This window comes from Rissa tridactyla, chromosome 5 (assembly GCF_028500815.1).
Source record: "Rissa tridactyla isolate bRisTri1 chromosome 5, bRisTri1.patW.cur.20221130, whole genome shotgun sequence".
NCBI classification, from domain to species: Eukaryota; Metazoa; Chordata; class Aves; order Charadriiformes; family Laridae; genus Rissa; species Rissa tridactyla.
The window spans coordinates 74,832,618-74,858,524 of record NC_071470.1 but is presented as its reverse complement, the minus strand read 5'-3'; the positions used below and the strand labels follow the sequence as shown (position 1 = coordinate 74,858,524).

Sequence of the window (25,907 nt, the reverse complement as noted above, 5' to 3'; positions counted from 1 at the left end):
CCATCCGTGGTATGGTGTGGTTTTCACGTGTCCTGTCAAGTGTGCTTGACTTGTGTTAGCACAGTGGTACTTTTTAGCCGTGGTGTTCCTCGTAGCTTCTTTAAAGTGGTGCTCAGGGCTATAGAAAGCTTGCCATTCTGTCGTGACCAGAAATGGATCTGTCACTTGACTAGACTGGAGCTATTCGATCACTTAATGGGAACAGATCTGTGCTGTGTTGGGCTGCTGGCGTGCTGTGTATTGCAATTGCTGGGTATGTTCCCATTGCATGAATGGTTGTGGATGTTGATGTCTCTGTTTTGATCCTAACACTTGTGTCATGACACACTTGCAGGCGTGTGACAGGAAGGACTTTGCAAATAACAGAAAAAGGACCTTCAAAACAATTGATAAAGCCTTTGGTCTGGTTCATTTCTCCAACTTGAGCTTCTGTAAGGAAGCAGAGTAGCAGGTGATGAGCACTAAGCTAAAGATTATTTTCACTAGCCTGACTGGTGTGGTTTGGTCGCCTACATGCACCTATTTCCTTGATTTGCTCCTTCGTCTTCCATCTATTCTTGAGAAATGAGTTGGAATGAAGATGGTATTCTTCCAGTCATGAGAGAGGCTCTGCCTGGTCAGTCCACTGAATGCAATATCCCATCTGCCATAGTGTATGTCCTGGAAAGAGCAATTGTACAAGGAAGCAGATGGGCTACGCTTTCCTAAATTCTTACCATATAGAGATCTGCAGCTCAGAGACTGCCGTAACCAGGGCTTATGTCTTCAGTAAACAGTGTTGTGATTTTTCTGCTGTGAATTTTTCCAATTAATTTTAAAATTTGATGTAAATATTTTTCTCCAATAATGTCCTAAGACAAGGAATTTTCCTGCTGTGATAGTTGAAGAAAGTGAGCAGATCCTGTGTACAATGAAAAGATTAAACAATTCCTCAGAAAATAGGGCTATCCTGTAACACTTTGCCCTGAAGAATGTGACATGCAAATGCGGCTTTGATCACATTTAAAAGCTTTTTGTGATTGTGGAAATTACTAGTTGTGCAGCTGCAACTTTTTAAAAAAAAATGGTTGGGATGATCCTGTGTGGTTCAGATCAGAAGAAAGCTTAGACACCTGAGCTATGGAGAGAAAGGAGATGAGGCTGGTTGAGTGAGGGATAAAGATCCAGAGACAGATGAGAAATGCATCAAGAACCGTTACTCGCTTTTCATTTTTCTTCAGACTTGCATTTCTGGTGTTTCAGATTACATATGAAATATTCTGTGATAACATTGGGTCAGCAAAAATCCAACCCCTAAATTTCTTTTGAGAGATCTGTAGTATGTTTACTGCTACCTGGTTTTAATTCTCCCATTTCTAAAAGTCATGACAAAGGTGAGCCTTGCAATGTGCGTGTCAAATTTTGGAGAGGTTTGCACCATGGTGACAGAGCAATCTAGTCATATAAAATTTCCTTTTTTTGTTTTTTTTTTTTTTTTTTTTTTTTTTTGAAAGGCAAGGGCAATTTTAAAATAAAAGGCAAAATATCTTGTCATCATTTAAAACTGAAGTCTGGTATTTGGGGCATATAGAGGCAGGAGGAAGCAATGGGAAATTTAGATGAGCTTCACAACGGAGTTCTGTAGTTATATACTATTGTATAGTATTTGGTTATACGTGGGGTAAGAATGGTCACTGGAACAGGAAGGAAAAACCTAGGAAAGGCACTGCTGTGCTGAACAACCGCGCTTTAGAAATGTGATGCAAGAAAGTATTTGTCATGTGACATTTTAAAAGTTTCACAAGGTCCATAGGGAAAGGTACCTCTCCTATTTGGTTCTTAATTTATCACAAGTACAGGACAGATGTTTCCTTCCAGAAATGGACTGAGAAGTGTTCACCTGTCAGTTCTTTCACAGCCAGGAGGAGACAGAGAAGCAGCAGCAAATGTGGTATGTGTTTACTTTGCTGCATAAGGTCTGATTGGGCCTTTCTTTGCTAAGTCTCCACATGGTGGGACCCTGCGTTGGTCAGAACATTGAGAGGAAAGTGTCTATATCCTTTCCATAAAGTACGAGGACCAAAAGCACAGAGAGTCTCTAAAGCAAGGGTGGGGTTTTGTTTTTTTTGCATACCGATCCAGTTTGTGCTGTAACTTCAGATATGCAGGAAACTCAGTGCCTGGGTGAGACAGATTTCCTTTCAAGTCCTTTTAATTTAAATCTTTTCTCTCCTCCCTACGTCTTCTCAAGGCAATTCTCTTTCAGAAACTTCAAATAAAGTGTCTTGAACAGCAGCAAAATCTGCACATCCCCTTCTTCTGCGACTGGTGGCAAGAAGGGTATCTGTCATCTGAGCTTGGCTATTTTTCTCTTTGTTCCTTTTTGTCAGGAGCCTTGGCCTCCATTTGCATTGCAGACCCGTGCTCCAGAAGCTTCTTCAAAATGGAGGTGCTCAGCCTCACAGACGGTGCCATCTCCCACCCTCTCTAGAGGGCCCTATATTACAACTTCGCAGCCTGGATAAAGACAGAAAAGTCTTCTTTTTTGGTGCCTGGCCACTCCTTTTTTTTTTCTTAAATAGGAGATAATATAGGTAACATAACAAATTATGAGCAAACCAGTTATGATGTCTTTCCTCTAAGCTGGTGTTGTAAAAAAGACAGAAAAAAATTTGCTTTGGAGGTAAAGGATTGGTTGTGAGAGGTTCTTCTATGGCTGAGTACAAAGGTAAACCTTTTTATTTCTCTTTTTTTTTTTTTTTTTTTCTTCTGAACTTTTCTTCACTTATGTTTTCACTGCTACCTGTGTAAGTAGTTACTTCTATGAATGTAGACATATGGGGAGGTCACAGGGAGGCCCGAGACATACTTAACCCGTTTTACAGTGTGATTAGGCCTGGAAGAAGCCTGACGAAGCAATATGCCGCTCATTTCTCTAGTGAGGTGGCAGTGAAGTACACGCTTTTACAGTGAATGTGGAAATGTGAGCATTCCTAACATAACTTACAGCCTTACAACCTTAAGTTTTGTCCAGCGTCCCTGGGATTTATATGCATCTTAGGCATTTTTCAAAATCTCACCCTGAGTGTTAGCTAGAGCTGAAAATCCTGAAAAGGAAGCTCTTTATGACAGAATTCCAACAACTGGTTTCATGCTACCACCTAAACTGCTTTCTAGAAATGACCTTGAAATATGTGGTGATTCGCACTGTGTCTTAGATTATGTGTGCAGACTGCTGCGGAGTCGGGCCTACAAGAATAATTGGATTTGGTGTGAGGAGGGGGAGGGAATTTTGTACTCTAATTGACTTTATTTTATAATTTATGACAGGAGTGCCCCTTGCCTTGGTTATGCATCCTGTCTTATATAAATCTCTTTATGTATTTGTGTGTGAATATACATATTTATAGAATTCTAAATATGTAAACCTGCAAGTGTTTTAGGCCTGGTCTGTTCCAGCATCAGGGTGTTTCATCTTTCTAGTGAAGATTTAGTTTGCTGTCGGATGGCACTACTCAATTTTGACCAAAATCTGTGATACCATATCTCAATGCTTGTGTAAAGCATTTTTGATGAATATTCTTCCAGCAATGTGAGGTTTTTTTGCCTGGAAGATTCACATGAAGGAATAGGAAAATGGAGGGAAAAACAAAACCGTTCATAATGTTGCATGTCACGAGTGTGTGTAGAGGAGCAAGGGACAGTGCAATACGACAATTTTCAAAAAACTTTCTAGAATGGGTGGACAAGGATTCTTCATTCTGAGTCTGTGATGAAAGCGGACACTTTGGTAATTTTTTCAGTAAAATGTAACTGCTGCTGTAATTTACAAACTAACCTGCCTCCTCAAAGTGCCTTTTTAAAAAACGTGTGGTGTCGTTCCTGTGAATTTTTTGACTTATTTTTTCAAATTCTCATTGTTCGTAAAAATACAAAATGCTGGCTTTCTTGTTATTGGCTGATTCTGTTGATTAACTGAGAATTTCATGTGACTTTCCCTTTGCATTTGTTATAAATCATGCTAGGCAGCTAACTTCTCTGCATGATTTCTCTTCGATAATTAAATCTAGCATTTCCAGCTGCTGTAAAATTTGTTGCCCTTTTCTGTTCGGTTATGTTTTTTCATGCGGAAGACTTGGACTTCTCACAGTTTTAATTCTTATTCAGCATCAATTTATAGGCTGTGTGTAATAAACTGAATGTTTTACTTCACGGCTCATGCTGAGAAGCGAATCTCTAATGTTAATACAAGGATTGCCTTGACAGAGATAAGATGCAAGGCTAGGCAGGCGTTCCAATAGTGACTTGGATGGAGCTATTTGCCTTTTGTTTCCTTGGCAGAAAACGAAATTCAGTGGTTCTGTTGATTGATAATCTTGTGTATTCTGCACCTTTTCCCCTTTGGTGTACTAAGCATTAAATGTTAGAAGATGTTATTTGTGTCAGAGGAAGTAACTAAAAAGTACTGCAAATCAATTGTGGCAGAATACCCATAAGTCAAAGAGAATGTTTGAGAGCCATTGAAAGAATTATGAAAAGGTATTTGGTGTCTGGTGTCTTTGTAGTTTCTGTAGATGATTGTTATTTCTGTATGTAACAGTTACTATCGGAAAGAAAGTTTTAATCTTTGACTGGGTCCCTATTCTCCATACAATTTTCCAGTGGTTTTAATTAAGGCTGCTTTGTTACAGAACTTAGGCATCAAATAATCTTTCTGTGACTCTTACAACATCTTTTTATGTGAAGTGTTATTCAACGCACTTAATGGTAATGACCTTACTTATTGGAACAAAAGATTTTGGAATGCTTTCAATGGGTATTCTGTCTAGTAGTGTGGGTTATCAGCAATGAATCTTTGCAGAACATGTGAAGATAATGGGAAGCGCTAGTTGTAGGCATCCTGTAGTAACGTGACCAAAAGTCCGTAAGACTGCAAAAATGTAATGTGGCAACCCAAAGGAAGTTAGAAGTACCCTTACAGAAAAATAAGGCTTTACACATTTCGTTATGAACGGGTTTATCTCTCTCTCAAATTTAGATTTTTAAGTAAATGCTGCTCTTTGCATTGTGCAGGTTAGGCATTATAGCACCATCTGTCGGTAGAAGGAATAAAAATTTTTACTTTCATTTCTAAATATTTTTTTTGAGGTATTATAAACTCTTCAACAGAGTGCCCAGCATGGAAGACCATTTTTTTTCCAATTGAGGATTAACTAGTTCTGTTCTGCTGCAATATGTTGACAAGTCCCAAACTAGAAAATTAAATTTCTCATATTCCTGCGGTGGCAATTTTTAGGATTCATTGTCTCACATGAGTCAAAGGATACTGAAATGAGAAGTTCTTTTTCGGTTTGATCAGTATAACATTTTCACTGTGCTCTGGGAAGTGTTGGGATACAGTATTGCCTGATTATGAAAGGAGGAGTGAAAAATTGTGGTTTCTCTTTCACCACGATGCTTTAATAAGCAATGGAAGGAGAAGGAATGAAAATTCGCACTGGAATGTTGAGACATTTTTTTTTTTTTTTGTTACATCTCAATTTTAAATCAAAATATATTACAGAAATATGTCTAAGAGGTATCATATTGTTTCATAATAATATTGTTTCTGAAGCAGCTTGAAAGAAAATTCATTTTGGAACCACTCTCTCTTATAGACTTTTCTGATGAAACAAGAAGTAATGTTTCAAAAAATTACCATTTTTTGATAATATTTTTGACAAATTATGAGACAAACTATATGAAGAATCAAATCTAGTAAGTACCAACATATTATTGGCGCTTTCAAATCATAATGAATATGGAAATGAAATGGATTCATAACTGTAGCTATTTCATATTAAAAAAAAATCTAGTCTCATTTTTCTGATGCTAATGAAGTTTATTGCTTTGTAATTAATGCTTATTGTTTAGCAGTATCTTGTGGAATCTTTTCCACATTTTATAATATATACTATATTTCATTTACATACTAAGTGTAATTTGAAAAAAAAATCCAGGAACGCACGAGTCTTTTCTGCACAGCATGTTACAATATTATCTGTATGAGATTTTAACTTTTTATGGCCTTTTTTCTTTCACATATCTAACACATCTACTTGTTTTTCACTTCCTGTGAATGATAAACTCCTTTGTTTTAAAAACTTGTTACCCCCTCTTGTAAGTATTGTTACAGCTGATTATTTTCACTAAAGACTATCAATGATCTTAATTAATCTGCTCTCCATGGCTCTGGAAGTCTTGGCAGAACATGCTCTGGAATTCTTCTTATTTTAGCATTTGTAAACCCTGGAAACCTAAAAATGCCAAAGACTCAATTCCTGTAATCACTTATGTTTTATAATTTTGCCCTGCTGCTTTAACAGATGAATTGAAACAGCAGAGGCATGAGGGAAATGGGGTAATTAGAAGAAGGGAGAGCAGTATTGTATTCTTCTGCTGTGATCTATCTTCTGCTAGACTGGGAACAGACATTAATTTTTGAATTTATCTTTTCCTGTGGCAGTGCATCTCAACTTTTTTTTTTTTTTTTTTTTTTGGTGTGAAATCCGTAATTATAAGGCTGACAGGATGGGTTGGTTTTGCTTTTGGTTTGGGGTTTTTTTTTTAATCATTTATCTCACTAGTTAGCTAAATACCACACAAAATCCAGAATAACAATTAGTGCATGCTTACAAGATTCATCAACGAAAATAAGGTCATGTCTAAACAGTGTTTTATCCAGATTGCTTTCTGTTTGTTCTTTTTACTTACAAATTCTAAGTTTAAAACTTGTTACTTAACTTCTTTGAAAAAATAAGTCTTAAAGTAAAATTATACACAGTAAGAAGTAAGTAAAATGTAGTAATCTAACTGTGGAATATCTCTTCCACAGCAATGATTTAATGAGTTACTTCTAAATGGTCATGCGTTAGGAAAACAGATACAGAAATATGAATATCTGGTCCTATATTTACATGTGCAGGATTTATATAGGTAAGTTCCACTTATTGCAGATAATTGTTTGTGAATACTGACTTGTGATGGGAATTACTCAAATACTCAGATGAACATCTCTTAGTTATTAGGGTATTACAGAGCCAAGGTTTCTGCCAGTTTTCTGGAGTAGGAAACGATTTGGCAATAAACTTGAATAACTTGAACTTCGTTTAGAGCATTCAAAATCCAAAATCATTTAGGATGTTAACACAATCCACTTGGAAATTGCATGCCTTCTTTTATTCATCTACATTAATAGTGTTATTTTGTTTCACAGATGGAGAGTTTGCTGAGACTCAAGAGCATCTGTGTTGCACTAGACCAAAAGTCCATCCAACTCAGTATTCTGTTTTTAGCAGAGATGAATAGTATGTGCCTAGGGACAAGTGTAAGAGCAGTGTAATTATATAGGGCTGCTTCCTTGGTTCTACTCAGGTAGCAGGGATCACACTTTGGACAAAGATTTGCAGTTCTCTGAATGAATTTCACCTATTGTTATCTCTCCTGGTCACTGTATTAGCATTTTTCACATTTGATTGTTGTTTTTACTCCCTTGACTTAGAGCTATCAGCAAAATTTGACACCGCTTCCACTGTCTGGTCATTTCCAAATACATTTAATATCACAGTGGGATTCAATTGGTGATTTTTCTCCACTTTGAAGAATAGCTATTCTTTTTTTAAACCCATTTCCTTTGTTTTAATCAATTTTTGTCAACATAAGGATGTTCCTATATGTCCTACCTCATCCTGCCTTTCTTTAAGTATCTTTTTGACATTCAGTGGACTTTATGAACTGGATCTTTCTTGTCTGTGTCTCCAGTGGCTTGTTGAAAGAAATCTAATGAAGCATGACTTCCCTTTACAAAAGCAATGATGACTCTTGCCAGTGTGTTTTTTTCCATTGCTTGCTTTTTGCTTTAAACACAGCTACCAATTTGCCTTTTATAAATTTCAGACTTACTGCCATATAATTCCCTGCTGTCCTCCAGAGGAGTCCATTTGGGATATTTGATTCTTCTGGCATTGAGGCAGTTTGAACAAGAGCACTGTAGCTGATGTCCCAACTGCGTTCATCCGCAAGTTCTTCTAGATCACCTGAGTGAATACTGTCTGGTCCTAGCAGTTGGTCACTTGTCAGTTTTATTTTATAACTTCTCTGCTAGCCCTTCTCTGTGGTGGTCTTGCGTTCTAAGAGCTCTTTTTATCCTTTGATCTTCTATTAGGTCTACAGAGATACTTTAACGGGTTTTACTGCTCCTGATTTGTTAGAAAAATAATTTATTACTGTCTTTTATGCCTTTATGCAAGTGTTCCTCAAACTCTTTTGGCCTGCTTCGTTCTGTTTTTAAAACGAACATGCCATAGTTGACATATTTTTCTGTTTTCCTTCTTTGAACAGACTTCATGAAAAAGAATGCCATTTTCTTACAGCCTTCTTTCTCTGCAGTTTAACCTTTCCAGCTTTTTTTGGTCTTTTAAAAAGCCTTTTGATGGATGGCATACATTTTCTTTGAACCCCTAATATTGTATCTTTTTATACAGTTTTTGTGTTGTCTTATAAAAATATTTTCCATGTTTTGCTGCATCTTTTTATGCTCAGATTATGAAAACTAAGCTAGCTTGCTAAGAAATTTCTTGCTTCAAATTAGATGTTCCCATCAGAAATGTTGTTGTTCTCACCTATTCATGAAAAATAAATCAGTAGTGTTTACCTTGTTTATTATTCATGTACTGACTTTTATGGTAGCTTGTGCCAGGCAGTGATTCTAAAATACTCTTGACTGAAGTAATACAGCGTATATAGAGTGTAAATTTCTAGCATTAACAAAGCAAATAATCCTATTGTGCTTGATTGGAGATTTTCTTCTGAAATATCTGTCCAAAGATAATTTGCATTATTTCTGTACCTTTTTAACAACAGCGTTAGGATTTGTTCAGCTTTGAAGAAAGAACACTGGTGACAGTATGTGCTTTATTGTGAGTTGGTTTGATCTAAATGAGAAAGACATTATATTAAAATAATTCTGATATTGGTGCTGACAAGGTCACAAAAGTGACTTTTCTTCAGGGTCTGAGTACCCAAAGGTGTTTTTTCTAACTATTCTAACTATGATAGGTTGGACTTCAATATTCTACTGTTGTAGTTGTAAACTTTTTCTAATTTATTTTTATTTATATTCAGCATATATTTCTTTGTTATTATGTGATTATTTTCACCAGTCTTTTTTCTTTAGTTTTTCTTAATTTACCTTTTTAATCTCTTATTTATCACATCACCTTGTTTTATTAGGATAAATGAGTTTTATTCTTCTAGGATTTTTTTCTTCCAAGGTGGTGTCTGCATGCTCTGGGTCATCCTAGTAGTTCTGCTCTGTGTCTGTTCTTGGAAGATTGATTCCTACTGGAACATGGATGAGCAAGACTAATCACATTGATAAGTCCATTATCTAGCCTATTATCCTATCTCAAACAGTGGATACTTAAGGAAGACTTTATTAAAAGGGCAAACATCGTAACACTTTCCCAGAATACACTCCCACCTTTCTGCAATTTGAAGTTCAGGGACTTCCGATTCTTGTTTGCCAGAAATTACGATTGTGTGCTTAGTTGCCCTTCAGGGATTCCCCCATTTGCCCAGTGAAACTTTGAATCCACATAGGCTTCTGCTAAGAATTTCACTGAGTTAATTGCAAATTTTACTGGCATCTTAGTTTCATTCTTGCATTGTAAAATGCCTTTTCTCTGGTAGCGAGTCAGATTGGAGGGGAGACACAGATCACAACCAGTATTTCCTAGAACACCTTCTGTACATTATACTGTTGTAATCAATAGAGTAAAGCTGTTACTGTTAATAGCTGAAAACTTCACACAATGCCATCACTTACACACTTATAGTTGGAGCTTACAGTTGGGAAGGGTTTTACCGGCATTCCAATAGCTTCAGAAGTTCCTGCAGAAGGTCCTTTGCTTCATGAGGGTCATATATACAATCCTGTATTCCTTGTTTGTATCACTCTCTTGGATGTTGTGTGAGTCATACAACCTCCTGCTGGTGCTGGTGTGTGCTAGTGGTGGTGTACAGATTCAGCAGACTTGTGGTATTCTGAACTGATCATATTTTGCAGTTTCAACAAGACTAACAGTCCCTAGAGTTTACCAGCTCCTGGGAAACTTTCACACGCAACCTTTTCAGCATGCACCGTCTTTTTGGCCTGCTTTTTCCTGGTGACTATCTCCATCTAATGTTGTAAGAATCTATAGAACCCATTCATGCAAACTCACCTAGGAAGGATTCTTTATACCACATGATATTACAGAATTCTCCTATCCCTCCTGAGTTGTCTTTTTTCGCCCATCTTGAAAAATCCTACTGTTACATAGTTATTTCTTCTATGGCATTATTCCAATTCTGAATCTTTCCAAAATGCTTCTTAGTTCTATCATATTTGCTGATGGAAGACCCAAAACCGCACCCAGCATTCCAGATGTGGGCACACCAGGAATTTATAAATACTCAATGTTTTCTGTGTTGTTCTCTTCTCAGTGGTTCCTAATTCTTTACTCGATTCCTCCATGCTTGTTGATTGTCCTGTACCAAGATGATGTTTTCATAGAACTATGAAACTAGTTCAGTTTCATTGAACTGTCAGTGATAATACCATCTCATTATGGTAAAAAGGAGTGAAGATAAAGGTCAACTCAGAGTCCATAATTTTATATCTAAAATTAGATTCTTTCCTACATTTCTTTTATCTGTACTGAAGTTCCTGTGCTGTTTTACTACCACGGTGAGTTGGTTTTCCAGTCTCCGCCTCCAGTTCCTTATAGCTCCTTCACGATATACAACTCTGAAGATTTTAGTATCAGCAATGAACTTTGTCACTTCATTATTCACTTATTCTTCAGACTTTTTTTTAACATGTGTTGAACAGCCTGAAACGATCACAAACTGACAGGAACTGTACAGTTAATGTTAGTTTGACCAGAACCTTATCTAATGTTTTCTCTCCTCTCCTTCCAGTAGTAGCTTTTCTGATTCTTGTCATTTACCCTTCCTTTGTCTGCTTTATGTTTTGCTTTTCTTTTGTAATGTTGTTCTAGGTAAGTCACTATACCTTCCTAAAATGTTACTTTTTAAATCAAAGTAGTTTGCTCACAAGTGGACAATTTGTGCTTATTGATATTTTAAGAGCTTTGATGAAATAAAAAGTTAGAGTATACTTCTGTTGTTATTATTTGTACAGTCAACATTTCTATTGAAGCTGAAAATATAAATGTCAAAACCATTCTGAAAAAATGGCAAATTTAGCATGAGATGATGGTTTTAGTTTTTGTATACCTACAGGAATCTGAAACTGCTGTAACACTCTCTTTTGTTTCTGATAAAACAGAATGGTGAATCAAACAGTTTTTAATAGCATTAACTTCCAGATAAAATATTTTTGACCAGTCTTTATAATTCCAGAATTAGTGGAAACATTTATGTCTTTAGATTCTTCCATCAAGGCACAGGGAAGTGAATTATTGAAAAGATAAAAATAAATTTGTTTGCCTTCTGTCAGAGTTCATATCCACAGCCAACCTTGATAGAAGACCAGAATGATTTAGACAAGTTTGCTTTGGAGATTCATAACATATGCTTGCTGGATAGAATTGAGTTATCTCTGCTCTGGAGAGTAAGTTATTGTAGCAGGAGCTGACAGAGATGAAGATAACTGAGGGAAATTCAATTACCTTTTAGTGTTTTCCTTCTAATAGGATTCTTAATGTGAAAAAGATCCTTAGATGATGCGCCTGTGTTGCTTTGTGAGATCTGCTTTGATACCTGCATCCAGAATAAAGTGAACTCTTCTTTTCAGGCCTTCATTAGGATGAAATATGCATCTGATTGCTAAATGGGTGTTAACTTTTGATCCAACATATTGTCATTTGTAGCCCAGATGTATTTGACAGTCTTCTGTCAGTAGTCTTAAATATTTGCTCAGATACAATTTCATTTTATTTTGGATGAAAAGCTTGTTTGTAACAGGAATTGGAGAAAGAGGTCACAAAACCGTAAAATATTTCCCTATGTTCTAGTTCTGTTTCTGCAAGTTTAATTGTTTTCTTATTTGACTTTTCCTAGCAAAGGCACCTGAGTTGCAAATACTACTTATGACTGACCTGAGCTCAGGCTGTTGGGCTAAAGCCCATCTCACTTGACTGTAGCTGGATTTCGTGTCAAACCTCTGCAGTTCTGACGTTACCAGGGTAGACTGGTGCATACAGGTATTAGGATGTTATTGTTTGCATTACTTGTAAAAATTACATTTTTTTTTTTTTAAATAATGTCTGATGATTGAAATTAAAACTTAGAAGTGACTCTATGAAGCCAGTTCGTTCTGCAGCTGTATGTATGTACAAAAACATAACCAGGTACAAGTTTTTGTACCTGCAATATGTTTTCTTTTATTGATCCATTAAACTACTGAATGTAGCTGAATGTGGTTATATGTGTATCCTCCAAAAGATTTCATTTTTAAAACTCTGACCCATATCAGCTTTGGAAAGTAAAATCCATCTTTTATCTGGAGAATTTACCCAAGTACTTGCACGCTGATATTTCTATAAAAAAAAGGGAGAACACGTGTCTTAATGTTAGATTTATTTGCAACCCCAGAACAGGTTGTATGTGCCTAAAAGACATAGCATACCTGACCTTATAAAAGTCGGTATTGAAAATCTAGTCCATAGTTTGAGTAGCTCCGTGTCTTGACCTATGGCTTCTTGATTGTGTAAGTACACTGGTCATTCTCTTGTTTGCACTCAAATCATAGTATGCATAGTCTCATCCTGTAGTTAACACAGTCTTCTCATTTAGGCATGGCAAATTTTGATTCATGCAGCTTTATTTTTTGATGTTCAAGAAGGTGGCTTATGAAAATCAACTTTGGGGCAATGTGGGAAGTAAACCATAGTAAAACATACGCATTAAGATACTGAGGTGTTTAAAAAAGTTCATCAGTAGAGCCTGAAGGCAGTTGCAGTTAAGGTTTTCAGTGTTTCCTATATTTCTTAGTCACATAGAGTATTTTTCTCTTTCATTTATTGGAATGTTATGAGGAGAAAGTTGTGCAAAATATGGCATCTAGTGTAATAGTTTATCCTGAATTGGTATTTCTCATTCCAGTGAAAGCGTCAGCCTTGCATTGAGAATGCTCTGTTCTGAATACAGCATAGTGACTGAGATGACATAAATACCTTCATGAGGAGGATTTTACGATTAAATTGCTAAAATGATTTTTATTTTGTAGTAGATAGGGCTTGAAGTCTGTCTGGGATCCAGGGAGGGAAATGGTGGAAAACAGTAAAACCACACCCAGCCAAGGGTGGCATTTCTAATATTTTATAAAGGTAGCCTTTTATTCCTGCGTAGACCTATACAGCTTTCCAGGAAAGGGAACAAAACTGCACTAGTCAGAATTCTTAACAGGATCTAAAAGATCCTTTCACATTGCTACTCCTATCGCAGTGCTTTGCAGTCCAGCTTTTCATCTTAACTTTCCTATATCAGCTTTTAAATGGGAATCACTAGAATAGATTTTGTGACTCTCTCTCTTCCTGCTTTATCTGATTCTTTTCTAGAAGTCTTTATGGAATGAGTCCACCTACTGATTTTTCCCTTTGACCTAAATAGGAGAAAACTGAGTCAGTCCCTTTGAGGTGGTCTTAGATCATGAAAAGGAAGATCTATCAGGCAGTTAAGCTGCTCTTCAGATGATCCTTGTGTCAGAGAAGGTGCCAAGTGACTTAGAGACCTCTGGATTTCACTGTTAATCTGAAGTCCTACTGGAAGTGTCAGAGTCAATCCTTAAAAAGCCCTACCATTCACAAAAACAAATTGTCCTCGCTGCTCTGTTTCACACAAGGAAGAAGATCTGGTTCCTGATACTGCCCTCCCTCCAACCTTCTTCCTGCTCACATTTCTAGGTTCCTGTTATTAATTCACTTTTTAGAAAATGCATCTTCAAGGATTTCTGTACATCTTAAAAGAAAAGATTTAGATATCTCTTGGAAGCAGGGCTTGGAATGTGATGGTAGTGACTATAATGATGAGCAGTGCAAGGGCTTTGGTCATCATTACACTTTTTGTTTCTTTGTGCCTTAGTGACAAGATACTGAGGTTTTTTGTCAAAACTTTGTTAGAACAAATTCTGGGTCTAAATAGTAATGCCAAGGTTATGGCATAATGGATTTAGAGATGTCCGTACTCCTTCCATCCTTCTTTCCTGCCTGTGTTTGCAGAAACTTGAGATTTAAATCTCATCCAACTACCCTGAATTGAGTGTTGCCCTTGGGGCAGTTTGAGATTCCATCTTTCATGACCGATGCCAATTCTTGCCTCAGAAATATTTGAGAGGTGACAGACAAAGCAAGCAAAATGTTCAGTTATTGGATGGGTTACTACATTATAGGCAATATATGGCAATTGTGAAACAAATTTTGTCATAGCTTGGGACCAGAGACTTACAAGACACTGTCAGGGTGGCACGAGGGCTGGCAGTGACCCACAAGGGGTAAGTTGGGCACCCACTGCAGTACCACAGCCTCCTGGGCAGGACCTCACCAAGCATCTCCAGCCTGCCACCCACCATGAGAAGAGCCATGGTGGGTGGCAGGGGAGGGTGGCCAGGGCCCACACAGACAGAAGAAAAAAGGCAGATATTCTGACTTCTGAAATATTTTTGCTTATTTTTTCCTATACTGCCTGTTAGAAACCCCAGATAGCTTATTTCTAAGCAGTTGTTGATAGCCTTGAAGCCAGCATCACCCATTGTGGCATTGGACCAACACTGTTTTGCAAGGCAATTTCATACAGTCAGCAGCAGAGGAGGGAGGAATGTTTCTCAGGTTAGTTTTGAATGGCAGCTGTTCGAAGCTACTCAGAATTTTGGAATATTAGAAGTAGACAGAGGTAGATTATTGGCTAGAGTGTAACTGAAGCTGTTAAAGTGTGTGAGAAGTGTTGTTACGTGGCTCTTTGGTATGTCCAGTAGCTGTCACTTACATGTGTTTTATATAATGTTTTATATCATTTCAGTACTTTCTTTCGGTTTTGTGTATGCTTGGTGGAAGCTGGTGGTTTTGTTTAGTCACTGTACTTCAATACCGATAATGTTAACAAGTGTACTGTAATTCACATAAAATCTATGATTCTTGTTTTAAAAATATACAAAATTTGTGTTGCTTTTTTATCCTGCGTGGCTATTCTGCTCTAAACTTAATAAGCTCCAAGTATTGAGTTTATTATTTTACACTGAATTAAAATCAATTAGCGAAATCTAGTTAAGCAGGATTTGTGCAGTTGTACTGTGTAATTTGTTTTGTGCCGTTACACCAATGCCCATGAGTTCAGCTGTTTGTAACAAATGCTGATAACTGTTATCGAGGGGTAGTATGAAAACACCCTCATACCATTTAAAAAAAAAAGCAAACCAGACAGAAAAACCTTGCATGCTGAACTGAAACAAAGCCAAAAATAAAACTTGACAAGAACATCAGAGCTTTGGATTAGGACATTTCACAAGTTCTGGTATTTAATATTGAAATGCGAAATAAACAGAAAACTCATGAAATTAAACTTATATGTTCTTATTATGTAAATGAATTATGTTTATGTAGTTTTGTTTTGGTTTAAATATTGACAACGTAAAGGATAATGCCAGTAGAAACTGGTGTTACATAGTGCTTCATTTCTCTGAAGGTAGCTTCTGTGGTAACTGCAATACTGACTCTTGCATCATTGCAGTCTTTTCATTTAAACCAAGAGAGCAAGAAAAATATAAATTTTAAAGCAATTGTTATGGAGTATTTTTAGTCTTTGTTCCATATCGCTCAGTATAAGGATCTAGAGTTGTGTGAATGAGTGTTTTTAACTTAGACTGCTATAAATTAAAGCAGAGACTGTTGTCTTCTCATACTTTGAATAGTCAGAATATTTCAAATGCTGTCTTTTTATGGACAATAAAATCACACAGTTTTAAAAATAAATTTAAATTATCCTCCGGCAACAATTTTTAGAGCCAAACGTCAGCCTTTCAAGGGCAGTAGAACTTTTCCTGAATAAAAAATGTTAATTACAAACCAAACCTATTCATACCTATCTCATGCTGTTCCAAAATTTCAAAGTTGTGTTACATAAGTGCATGGGAACCAATCACAAAGGAAAAAAACTCATACGCTTGTTGGAATGAAATACAAAATGTAGACTACTGAAAAAAGGAGAGGGGAAAAAAAGTTCAAATAATTTGCTTTTCATAGTTTGATGCTGTAGGAATTCTGACAGGAGGCTTTAAGTTAAGGCAGAGGTTAAGCTAAAGCTGGGATTGTGACTACTTAGCGTGCTTCCAAAGTAAGTGGCTAGGAATGATTTTAAAGAATAACTGCTATATAATACCATATTTTAAGAATCCTTCCCATTTGCTTCTGGATTATTGTTTTTTAAAATCTTTGCCACTTCCTCATCATCTTAATCAAAATATCCTGCTTTTAAAATACTTGGTTCCCCAAAAAATAAACCTCTCAAGAATCTTAGTTTGTCTTGAAGAGCAAGTTTGGAGTGTTATTAGAAACTTGTGAATCACCAGCACTGAGTGTGTTATTTTTGAATTATTTTTATTTATTATTTTTATTATTATTTACTTTCGAATAAAATCCCATATAATCCTTCTTTTTTCACAGATTCTCTGATAGTAATTTGAAATTCCTCTGACAAAAAAAAAAGCAACCCTTAATACTTTTCCTTAATAATGAATTAAAATGTTTCTGCAGATACAGATGAAGGTGCAGTGGCTTAAAGGCACCTTTTTTCTATGTGCGGGAAGGAAATACTTTGCCAGCAAACATGTTTGTCCTATTTAGCAGTGTTGCTCAAGGATATGTGCCAGTCAAAGTGATCATTGTCCATTGTGAGAGGCTGAAAAGAACCTGAACTGTCAGAGATCAAGTCCACTGAATTAGCTCTTGGAGCAAGCATGATAGGAGCTGGTGAAGGACAGATGGGTTACCTTTTGCGTCGTGAGTTTGTGTTCGTGTCTGAATGTTTCATAGCCGAGGTTTCACAAAAGGTTTGCCAAATATGGCACAGAACGCTTTTAAAGCTCCTTCTGTTGCTGGCGCAGAATGGTAGGAGATTAGTTCATAAATCTGCCTTAATTACCATTATGTATCCCTGTGTATACATTGATTTTATTGTGTGCTGATGGTATGTTTCTCTTTGTTCCTAATGTCTAGGACTAGACTAAAGTACTAAACTGCAGACTAGAATACTTTCAAAACGTGCCTTTGATTCTATTATCAGGGTACAGAACAAAGTTATAGAAAGGCAAACTACAATTTTTTTTTTTTTTTGTATTCGTTAAGCATCATAAGTAAGATCTTAAGGAGCCCAGTCAGGTCTGAAACCAACTTGGTATCTGATGTACTGAGGCTTGTTAGAGATGCGCTTGTCATTGGCATGCAACCAGTCATAGCAAGATGGGAAACTATTATGCTTAAATGTCTTGTTATTTCAAATTAATGTGATTCTTCTGTTCTTTGTTCATGAGTTGGTATATTTTAATACATTCTGAAGCTCCTGGATTAAAATCAGAGTTGTGTTCTCAAACCAAGACACTAACCAGGGGAAGCTGAAAAGTGCTTGAGAGAAACTATGTAGGAAATAGAAATAGAAACACAGACCCCAGGCTGCAGGGATATCTCAAGGGGCTAATCTTTCTGTCTTTTGGAAATCTGGAACTTTACATAATCTTGGAAACTGTTTATGTAGAGATTTTGGCTGGAAATTCGTTTGCTTTGCATGTGTTCTGCAAATTTATAAGGAAAGTTTAGTGTGATGCAGCAGGAATATCAAACAATAAATAACAAACTCAACAGAGGTAGGTTGATCATTTTTGTATTGTGTTCTACATATAATATGAATGTAAGCTCTTATATAATAATAAAAGAGAGTCCTATATAGCAGTACACATTCCTGTAAAGTAGGTGTTGAGACAATTAACATGTCATGTTAAATGCTAATAGACCTAAGTATTTATAGCTGTGTCTTTGGTAATTATAGAATTTAAAGAATTTTAACTTGTGCAGATGCCTTTCACTTTGTTATAGCCAAAGGCTGAAGCCACATTTATAGATTAAAGTGGTAAAGGGAATTTTGTAATAAGGTTCCAAATTATCTTTTGGTTTATCTGCTTATCTGAATCATTCTGGCTAATTTTTTCCATTCTTTGTGCTCTCAGAGGTTGAATTATTTTAAGATTTAGATATGTTTTTTCTTTTGGAAAAGAAGGTTGGCAAAATGTTTCCGAATTAAAACATTGAAAAACAGCACTTCTTTTTATTTCATTGAGAATTTCAATTTTTTCCATGTTTTGAGGTATTATTGTTTCCCCACTGTCACAAATATACCTTTTGCCCCTTTCATTATGAAAAATGATTCAGAATTCATCTGACACAAAACTTGGGAAAAATTGCTGTTTATATAGTACTTTTAAGGGCTTCTTGAGTAGTAAGTTGCATTGTTCAAAAATGCTCAATAGAGTGTGTTACCTTCTCTCTGAGACTTCATTTAAGGTTTATCTGTGCCATCTGAACTGCATGTGACTTTCAATCTGTTCAGGCGTCACTCCTGTGCCAAGTCTTGGTGCTCTAAGTTGTAAAAGAACTGTGCTGGCAGTAGGGTGTCTGGAAATCTGAATCCTAGGGAAGTAATTATGTGGCTGCCGGGGCCAAAATAGCTGGTCTACTTTCTACCTGCCTTACAGGTAACAGAGGTCCATACTGTGCCTCAGTGGAACAAGGCAGTTGGAGAGGTGGTGATCACGGTTAGTGAATGAGGACATTTCAGACTCTTGATTTCTTGGGGTTTATTGGAAATGTGCCATCTGGCCCCTGGTCATACAAAGATTTTCACAAGATCTTGAAGAATAGATTGAAAGCCACAGCAAGACTTATTTGGCAAATATTTCCTGAGCTGACAGCACCACCATTGTGGCGGATGATAACTATTTCCCTTGCTTAGTGTTCATACTATACAGAGTGGAGGAAGTGTCCCGATTCTATTGCTAGATTAAGGTACTAACAACAAGAACAAAAGGTGAAGTTTGGGTGGTAATATGAGAAAGAGCCTGCAAATAAGAGAAAAACAGAAAGAAAAACTGGGGAGCATTGAAAATAGAATTGGGACGGTTCTCTAGGACAGTCTCCCCTGCACCTTGGAGACTGGGAACTAAATACTATATTCCTCTTCTGGCGGTAACAAGTTGCTCACGCATCTTTAACTAGTGGTTACAGACAAGATAACAATCAAATACTGCTTTGCTTTGGTTGAAGCAATAGAATTCTTTGTATTTAGACAACTTTGAGACTTGCATACATGTTTTCACCTGATTAAAAGGTATTTTACCCCCTTTTTAAAACTTAAGTTGTGTAGAAATGTCATTGTGAAAAGATTGCAAAACCAACTACCCAACAGTTATGAAAAATCAGAGCAGTGCAACTTGAAGTTGGCCCTCACTAAGCGTAATCCTTAGATTATGTAAGTATATGTCTCAGTTGTCGGACAGAGTGGATGATCCTTAAAAAATAATGGAGTTTGTTGGTTCCAGAAGTTGTTCACAGATATGATTCATTTGTTGCATTGACCTGGAAGTTCTTCAGTGAATACAGTCCTAATCTCTGTGGTGGTGTTGAAGCAGTGGAATGTCACAAGGTTGGTGCAGTGTGGTTGGGAAATGGCTTAAAAGATTATCACTGGCTCCTTCTTTGCTTAATATCTAATCTGAGAGCACAGAGCCACCTGTGCAGAAGTGCTGAGCTTTACTGTTTCTAGAGCATAGGGGAATTGTACTTTGATTATTTCTAGCCCGAAAAATGCCTTGTACTTGGAAGATGTGGACCCAAAGGATCTCAAATTTAATGCCCAAGTGTAATGTTTTTGGGACCTTGGCGTGTTTTAAAACAAGAACAGTATAAAGGGAATGCAGACATAACCTGGATTTGCAGAAGAGAGAGGGAGTAAAGTGTCTATCCTAGTGCATGCTTTGAATGCAAAGCGTTTGGGCATATGTACAGTAAGAACTGTCATCTTAGGCTTAAGAAGAACATTTGTCGCTGCATATTGTTTATGGCAATGGTTAGCAGTGATGCTCAGAGAGTTAGAATATTGGAATGATACGGGGCACGTATAGCAAATGCCAGTTTCTAGCTAGGAGTAAGAGCTCTTACTTGTTTGTGTAAAGCTTTGTCTTCTACTGTGATCCAAGGGTTCTACTGTAACACAAACCATGTCAATTAGATAAGCATCAAAGAAAAAGATTAAAAAAAAAGTCGATGGTACTAATAGATACTGCAAAACAAATCTGATGCTGTTGGTCTCTGCTCTTTACTATTTATTTATCCTGTCAGTTGTTTTTTATATCCAGTTGAACTCTTGTTAGTTTGTTTTGTTTACCTACTCTACTAAATTGCGTTCATTTAAAAGATGAATCTCAGTAAAAGTGCTGTTGCCTAGTGTTTGGTTGTGTTTACTAAAGCTTAATACTGTGAGACTTAAAGGTAAAAAATAAAGCTGTTGACCCAGCACAGATTAAAACCAGATGTCTCTTGAGATCCTTGCATTTCTCTCTAATCACTAACCCAAATTGACTGTGGTAGGTTTTTTTCTGGTCATGACCATAGTTTTACTAGTCTGTGTTTGGTGTGATCTAAGTCAACTGCGCGTTTCTTTTCCCCTTCTTGTGATTTTTAAATGCATGGAGTTTTTTTTCCACCAGGAATGTCTGGCTACAAAAAACACTCTTTTTTTTTTTTTTTCTTTTTTTTCCCCCCTCACCATTTGTGTTACAAACATCTGATTTAGATGCAGATTCTTTTTAATCTTCAAATCAGATAAAAGGCTAGAAAAGTGGATAAATGAGGTTTGGAAAACTATAGGTTGCAGAGATGAGAAGCCATTGCATTGTGTTCAGTCCATTAAAACAAGAAGAAATAGAAGAGATACTTTGATAAGTGTTCTGCTGGTGTTAACCTTGATGGCTATTATCGGGGGGATGATGCTATATCTATTTCATTGGCTTAAGCTTTTTTCATGCTGAGAGAAATCAATACTTTGAGTCGTTGGATGACAGAGGCATCACTTCAGAATTGACGGTGGCTGTCAGACGTTGTCATTGGTTGACTTCTGTTCGCTGTTGAGGTTTTAAGCTTTCATTTTTCTAAGTCTTATTCAGGAGTCTTTGTAAGATTTCCCTGGGTAGCATTTTTAGTCCAGACTTTAAACCTCAGGTCAGAGGTCAAGTGCAAAGATCTTGCAAAGATCTGTGAAAACAGAGGATTGAGGAGCTCCTTCCTTTTCATTTACGAAAATATCCTTATTTGTAGGGAATCTGCATTAGTGGCAAGACTGTGCGTTATCTTATGGATGACTTTTCCTCTTAAATGACACCGTTTGAGACAGGTCGTTCACAAAGCAAGTAGCTTTTAGCCAAATTAGGCAAAGGAACTGGTATATGTAAAAGAGTTCAGTAATCTCTGAGTTGAAGAATAAAAGTAAAAAAGTGCAATATTGCTTTTAAAACCCCTACACTATTAAAGTTCTTTGGAGTTTATAGAAAGCATTACATTAGAATTTTGGGACTGCAGAGGTGCACGTGCAGATGGTACTATGCAGAGGAAATCTTTTACTTGACATTTTTATAAAGATCAAAGATAAAATAGTTCTGAAAACACTAGATCAATCCTCCACTGAAATATAGGCAGGCAAAATAGACTAATCCACCTTGTCAGTATTTTGCAGTAGTATTTCTGGAATATTTCCTGCATACAGAATGTATTGTGTTTTCATATCTATAACTTGCCTTTTGGATGACCTTGTGCTCCTTTAGAATTACTGTTCCTTAAAAATAAATCTTCAGATAACCTACATGTTCAAATAGCCTGCAGACTTGTCCAAGCAGGGAACGGGAGAGAGGAAAAAACCCTGTTCCACTCTGTGATAATGGGAAAGAGGTTTCTGTTCCGTCCTGGATGAAGGGGTAGAGAACAAGGGTCTTTCCTCTGCTCTGTGCTGTGTCAAAGGATTCTGCTTTAATACGCTTCCCCTTTGTAAAACTTTTAACAGCTACTGAATTTAAGACTTTTTGTAGATAACCTCTGTAGTGTATATATGAAAATACGTTTTTCTCCTTTCAGCATTTTTTGTTTCATCGTGAGTGTGACTGCAGTGCTTCTGTGATTATACTTACATTACACACTTGCCCAGACAGATAACAAAAATTATGTAGGCCAAAGGACTAGTGGAAGGAAGGTTTGACAAATTCATTTGCATGCAACTGTATATCTAATTGTAAAACCATATTCAAGCATGACAAGGTGCATATTGCAAGTGCAAGAGATCAAACAATAAAGAAGAAACAAAACTGTAAAAATATATTTTTGAGTTTGTGCACAAACAGAAATCAGGCTGGATTTTTATTTTACATAAATGGAATACTTGGGATTTAGGGTGAAGTATTAACATTTACCACTCAGTATCCTGGTATTGCATCTCTGAAAGTAGTGGATCAGGTGAGCCTGAAGGCATCTGAAAAATCAAAAAATACAGTAGAGAAATGGAGACTTTTTAGTGTTTTCAGAACAGTCTAGTGGTGACCAGCTACCTTGGGATTGGTCTGTCTCCATTCCTTTTGCTGAAGCCAATCTTTTTTCACTCCTGTATTAAAAATTATTTGAGAGAGGGACGAGGAGAAATAGCTTTTTGTTTGTTTGGGTTTTTTTTTTTCTGAATATTTGGCATATATTGTGGGTAGGAACCACTGAACAATTGACGAGCCACCTGTACGATTATTCTAGCAAACCATTCTTAAAGTTAGTAACTATACACGTGTGCCAGATATTTGGCAGAACTGTAGCTTCTTTCTGTTCTTGTTTGTAAAATATGTCCTGTAAGGAGTGTGCTATGGTTAAAAGTCCCTCCTGTAGTGATGTTACAATTTTATGGCATCGGTGCATGTGGGAGTCTCTCAATTTTGATGGGTAGTTGCAAATTTCTATTCATATTAAATGTTGAATTTGCTGAAAAGTGGAGTCCTATGCATTTCCATTTTGTAACAGGCTGATTCTGTTTTTGTGGAAGTTGTCAGGACAATAAAATACCATTTTTCGCTTCATTTGAATGTCACAGCTACATTTTGAAAATCTTCGTTGGTATTTAATGAAGGATGCGTTCAAAATTACATCATAAAGAGACTTTTTTTTAAAGAGGTACAAGTTCATTATATCTTTTACAAAACATTCTAGTTTGATTTCCATTTTATCATGTTTTAAGGTCAAATGTGACTTTAATGTTCCATAAAGAGACAGAGATTGATAATGGGGAAAGAATAACCCTCTAATGTGATTTATATCTATGGATTTTATGTCAGATATGAAAAGTTGCTGTTCAAATTGTAAAGGAGGATCCATTAAAGAGCACTTTAAAACATTTTACTACTTAGCTTACCTTATACACTTGTTTTTAGAATTCTGCCCTTTCAGGCAACTTAAAAATAACAGCTTATGAAACATTTACAAAGTGCTGAAAAGAACTCAGAATCATCATGGGTGCAAAATAGATTAATGTATTGGAAAAGATAGGTGTATTTAAAAAGAGCTAGAAAAATTGTGTTTAGTGTTGGCTACGATTTAGCCGTCTTATATTTTTGTGAAGAGAGGTGGCAGAGTGCTTCATGTAGGAGTACAAAAGCCAATTTTTGATGTCTCATTGACTTGGAAAGTCAGCCGCTCATTCTTCACTCCTTCTGGATGTCTGCTCATCAGGTGAGCATTGCTCTAAGATGTGGGAAAAATTATGAGAAAATTTGTAAATATATTTACAAGTGTTAAAGTAGGTCTTTAAAATTTATTAATCTGTAAGTATGTTTTTGTTTTCTAATGTACATGAAAATCTACACAACCCCAAATTTTATTTTACTTGTGTTTTTTCCACATTCTTCCTATCTTTCTCTCACTTTATATGACACATATATATTTGTGTATACACATATATCAATAACATTCGTAGCCTGCCTATGTTTTTATTTGCAGCAGTTTTCTAATGCTTGTGTGTATAGATAGATTTATATAGAAAAAGCATTGCTACTGGTTTAAGCATAAAAAGCATTATGATATTGTGCTGTTATCTAAGCTCTGAGAAATAATTGTACTAGTGTCTGCATCAGCTGTGCTTCACAAAGAAAAAGCAATTTTTTTTGTTGTTAGGCAGACATTTGTGTCCATTCTACTAACTAGATCACAGAATAATCCAATCATTGACAAAGGCTGAAATGCTTTGTCTGACATACGCGATCTGTGGAATTGCCAGATGAAAACTGAAATTAGAAACAGGGAGTGCTGAAGTGGGGAAAAGCCTTCATTGTTGCCACCAATATTTGAATTTGTTGTGGGTCTTCATGTACGGTGGTTTGATGAAGGGGTGAGCTAAATTTGGTGCCGTTTTTTTTTTTTTGAGTTCTGTATTAACAGACAAATTTTCAGAAGATCAACAAAACCCAAAATGATAAGAAAATGTTGTAACAAAGAACATTTAGTAGTTTTGAGTTCTGTTTGTAGGTTTGACTTCCAGTTCTTGTTTGCTAGCATTTGGTTTTGAGTACCTCGGCAAACAGAAGGTGTTTGTACAACGGGTGTACAACAGGTAGAAAAATAATAAACTTTCCCATGCTGGCCTGCAAATGTGCTCAACTTCAAGAAGGCATCTGGTAAAGATTGATTCAGTCTTCATATGCATTTTGTCTTCTGTCTATCTGAACATATGTGGATTTTCTCCGTATTTTTTATGATTATATATTTATACAAACAACAGCAAGTAGTTGGCTACCCAAATCTAATGAAGAGTCATGGCAGTGGAGTGATCAGCTAGCTGGCATTCAGTATTCTCAAACTTGCCTCTTTGTTTTTATAATGCTATTCACTTCCTTTGTTATAAAATAAAAGTGGTTGTACCTATATGTTTTATTATGTAATCAGGCTACTAACGTGTTGGCATTTGCTAAATCCAGAGCGCGTGTGCTATGTGATTGAAGAACTCGTAACAAACCAAGATCCTCTGCTGGGTGCTCTGGACAGATTTACTGTGGGCAGCTGCACAGTGCCTCAATTCTCACACCTGTAAAATGGGGTTAATTCTTGCTTCTCAAGGGTTGTGTATAAGTAATTAATTATGAAATACTTCAAAGTTCCTTTGGATGATATAGTTAAAATGCAAAGTAATGAAGTCTTTATTTTCTTCCTAGTCGCTCTGTGCCCAGTATTCTGCAGACAAACGGGAAGAAGAAAAAATGTGTCATCATTTGATAATGGCAGCTAAGTACCGAGACCAGGTGACTGCAACTCAACTAATACAGAAAATTATCAATATTCTAACAGACAAGCATGGAGCCTGGGGAAGCTCTGCACCAAGGTAAAGAATTTTTTGGGTGTTTTAAAGTATTTCTGAGAATTGGGCTGTGTTCAGCTATGCTCAGGTGATTTGAATTAATGTGTTATGGTCAAATTTAAAGGTAAAAAAGGTTTTTCCACTGTTTTTTTTAAATTTAAAAACACAGTAATGTAAAATAGGTAAAATGCATGTGTCAGTGTTTAGTATGGGTGAATGTCAGAAAACTACTGTTTTGTTAGAACTATAAAAACGTGACAGAATTTGTTTTGAATGTCCAGTTCTACCCCTATCATTTATTTGAAAAATAATTTTAAAAAGTAAATATTTTCTTAAAACTAGCTTTCTTCATGATGCATTATCTGGTTCAAGATTGAACCACAGTTTAGTAACTTGTTTTCTTTTCTGCCAAACTTTAAACAAACAGACAAACAAACTTCTTTTTTAGTTAGAGGGAAATTGTGAGTTTTGTATTA

At 36.3% G+C, this 25,907-nt stretch overlaps 1 protein-coding gene across 5 annotated transcripts in view; it reads left to right on the top strand.

The window, feature by feature from the left end:
- The window catches only part of LRBA (LPS responsive beige-like anchor protein), a 412,475-nt gene that overhangs the window by 147,524 nt on the left and 239,044 nt on the right, over positions 1-25,907 (top strand). For all 5 annotated transcript variants that reach the window (XM_054203497.1, XM_054203494.1, XM_054203495.1 and 2 more), the window contains one exon: positions 25,289-25,455. In XM_054203497.1, coding sequence (XP_054059472.1) covers positions 25,289-25,455 — 167 coding nt within the window. The remainder of the gene's footprint in view (positions 1-25,288; positions 25,456-25,907) is intronic.